Genomic DNA, 2,402 nt, shown 5'->3' on the forward strand with positions numbered 1-2,402 from the left:
TATTTTACTGCCTCGAAAGATAAATACCGACACAAACATAAAATAAAAAACATACATCATTATAGACGCAATCCATTAAGTGCTCCAGTCAGAATGTAAAAAAATAATATTTAGGTAACTTCTTCATTTTATCCTGGTCACTGAAAATTTGTTTTAGAAAATATACAATCTGTATATGGAGCACAAAATAAACTGAAGATACAATAAGCATATGATAATAGTCAATAGATATGAAGAATGAACAGTTTGTTCATATTTTTTTTAAATTTTTAGTGATTTTTATATGATATGTAAGGACCTCTAGACTTTAGATTAATACATCAAATACCAGTTTTTCAGAACATTTTTATCTTATTTATTATTAATAAAATTCTTTATTCGATCATCTGTTACAGAGCTGAACAAAAAGCTTATTTTATAATACAATCATTTTTATTTAAAATTATAAAATTAAGTTGCTGTAACTTACAATTATTGCAAAATTATTTTTATTTATTTTATAAATAAATTAACTGTACACTTTTAAACTATATTAATATGTACATAAAAATACATTTACACTTGTTATACAATATTAGAATGTAATAATGTGTATATTATATTAATTTATATTAAAATGTATCGATTATTGATATGGATATGAAAAAAATATTTAATATAACATAGCATTGAAACAGTTGCTTCATCGATATGGATGAGGTGCTCCAGCAGCCTTTACATTGGTCTTCATTCCAGGAGGTGGTTTGGGCATCATACCCATTGGTGGTGTATTTGGCCCCATGCTAGGAGTAACTGGTCTACCAGTAGGGGGCACCATCATTCCACCAGGAGATACTTGTGGCACCATCGGTTTCAAATTTTTACCCATGCTTACAGCAGACACGAGTGTATGCAAGTCTGCAACTGATGAGGTTTGTCCGATACCAACACGAGCTCCAGTTTCTACTTCCCATTCTTCTCTGGCTTTAGAAACAAGGTCTAGCACATGATTAACTACCTTGTTGAACGCTGCCAGCTGTTTTTGTGCTGTTTCAAATTGTAAACCACCTGCCTTGTGTTCAACCTGCAGAATCAGTTATACATATTATAATGTTAGTAAATTTAATCACATTAATCGAACACAATTGGGGGAGAATATAAATAATACGTTTCAGTGACCTGCATGAGTTTGTGTTCCACTTCCGGTTCGGTTTTGGTACGCAAGAAATCGGGTACAATGTCGTGGGACAGGGCTGGCACTCGATTTTCAGTGATGCGAGCGAGATCTTCATCGCGCTCTGGGTTCAACATCAGTGGCAGAACACTGTAGTTACGCAACTGCGGAAGTTTCTCGTAAGAAAGATACTTCATGATGGCAGTGTACTGTGTTGAGAACACAGCGAAAGTATCAAGTACTGTCGTCCAGTTGACATTGTCTCGTTCATGTTCTAACTTGAATATAAGAGCGTATATCTGAGCTTTGAACTCGTTCAACTTACTCTGGAAGTTTTCAAGCACCAGTTCTAATTGTTTGTCTTCGCGTTGCATTTTTGGATTCTTTGTAGTAGGATAATTGTAATAACAATTTTTTTTCCAAAAACAGTAAAAACAATTATATCATTAATACAGTCCCACTATACTGCAGTTCACAGTTTAACATTGTTAGCCTACAATATATTATGTGTATCCAATAATATTTTAAGTCTTTGTTCAAATTGTATAAAACATCTAAAAATGTCTATTGCTTTGAATGTTAGAACAGCCTCACACATTGCTAGGCGTGTCCTAGAATAATTAATAAATATATGGACCAAAAATTTGTAAAAAATATACAACTTTTGAAATGTGTTTTGTATAATTTTGATCACGAAATAATTGTAAGTTGGTTAGTATATAATTTAATTAAAATATTATTGAATTCAATATAGATGTATTTTCTTACTTGTTTTTGTTGTAATGTAGGTAGTTTACTTTACTGTAATAGTGATGGTATCTATGAACATAATATTTTGATTAGATTTCGAATTAGATCTAATATTCAAGTCTATATTCTAGTAAGTCCGGTCCCTGGTTCGTGGCTAAATAATATAGTAAGAAATTAGAATTTATAATCACGAACTAAGATATACTAAGGTAAATCTTACTAAGGTATATCTTACTAATGTATATAGTTCGTGCTTATAATATTATACAAGCTATGATTATCAGTCACACTATCTCTGTAATCACTAATCTGTATTATGTTCTGTTCTAATCACGGTTTAAGATATACTTAAACCGTGGTATAGAGACCCGACCATCCGGGTATTGATAAGAGACCCGACCATTATTTATACCGCGCATGCGCCGGGACTTGTTATATTTTTAAATGCAACATTTGTAAAGACTAATTATTGATGCGCTTGAACTTTTTAAAATTATTT

At 31.6% G+C, this 2,402-nt stretch overlaps 1 protein-coding gene across 1 annotated transcript; it reads right to left on the reverse strand.

Moving 5' to 3' along the window:
• Positions 1-331: 331 nt before the first annotated feature.
• Med8 (mediator complex subunit 8) lies at positions 332-2,139 on the reverse strand. The gene is given in 3 exon segments (NM_001204965.1): positions 332-1,063; positions 1,159-1,536; positions 1,922-2,139. Coding segments are annotated over 2 exon segments (750 nt in total). The 5' UTR covers positions 1,528-1,536; positions 1,922-2,139; the 3' UTR covers positions 332-682.
• Between the last annotated feature and the right edge of the window lie 263 nt (positions 2,140-2,402).

Source organism: Acyrthosiphon pisum, chromosome A1 (assembly GCF_005508785.2).
Source record: "Acyrthosiphon pisum isolate AL4f chromosome A1, pea_aphid_22Mar2018_4r6ur, whole genome shotgun sequence".
Classification (NCBI taxonomy): domain Eukaryota; kingdom Metazoa; phylum Arthropoda; class Insecta; order Hemiptera; family Aphididae; genus Acyrthosiphon; species Acyrthosiphon pisum.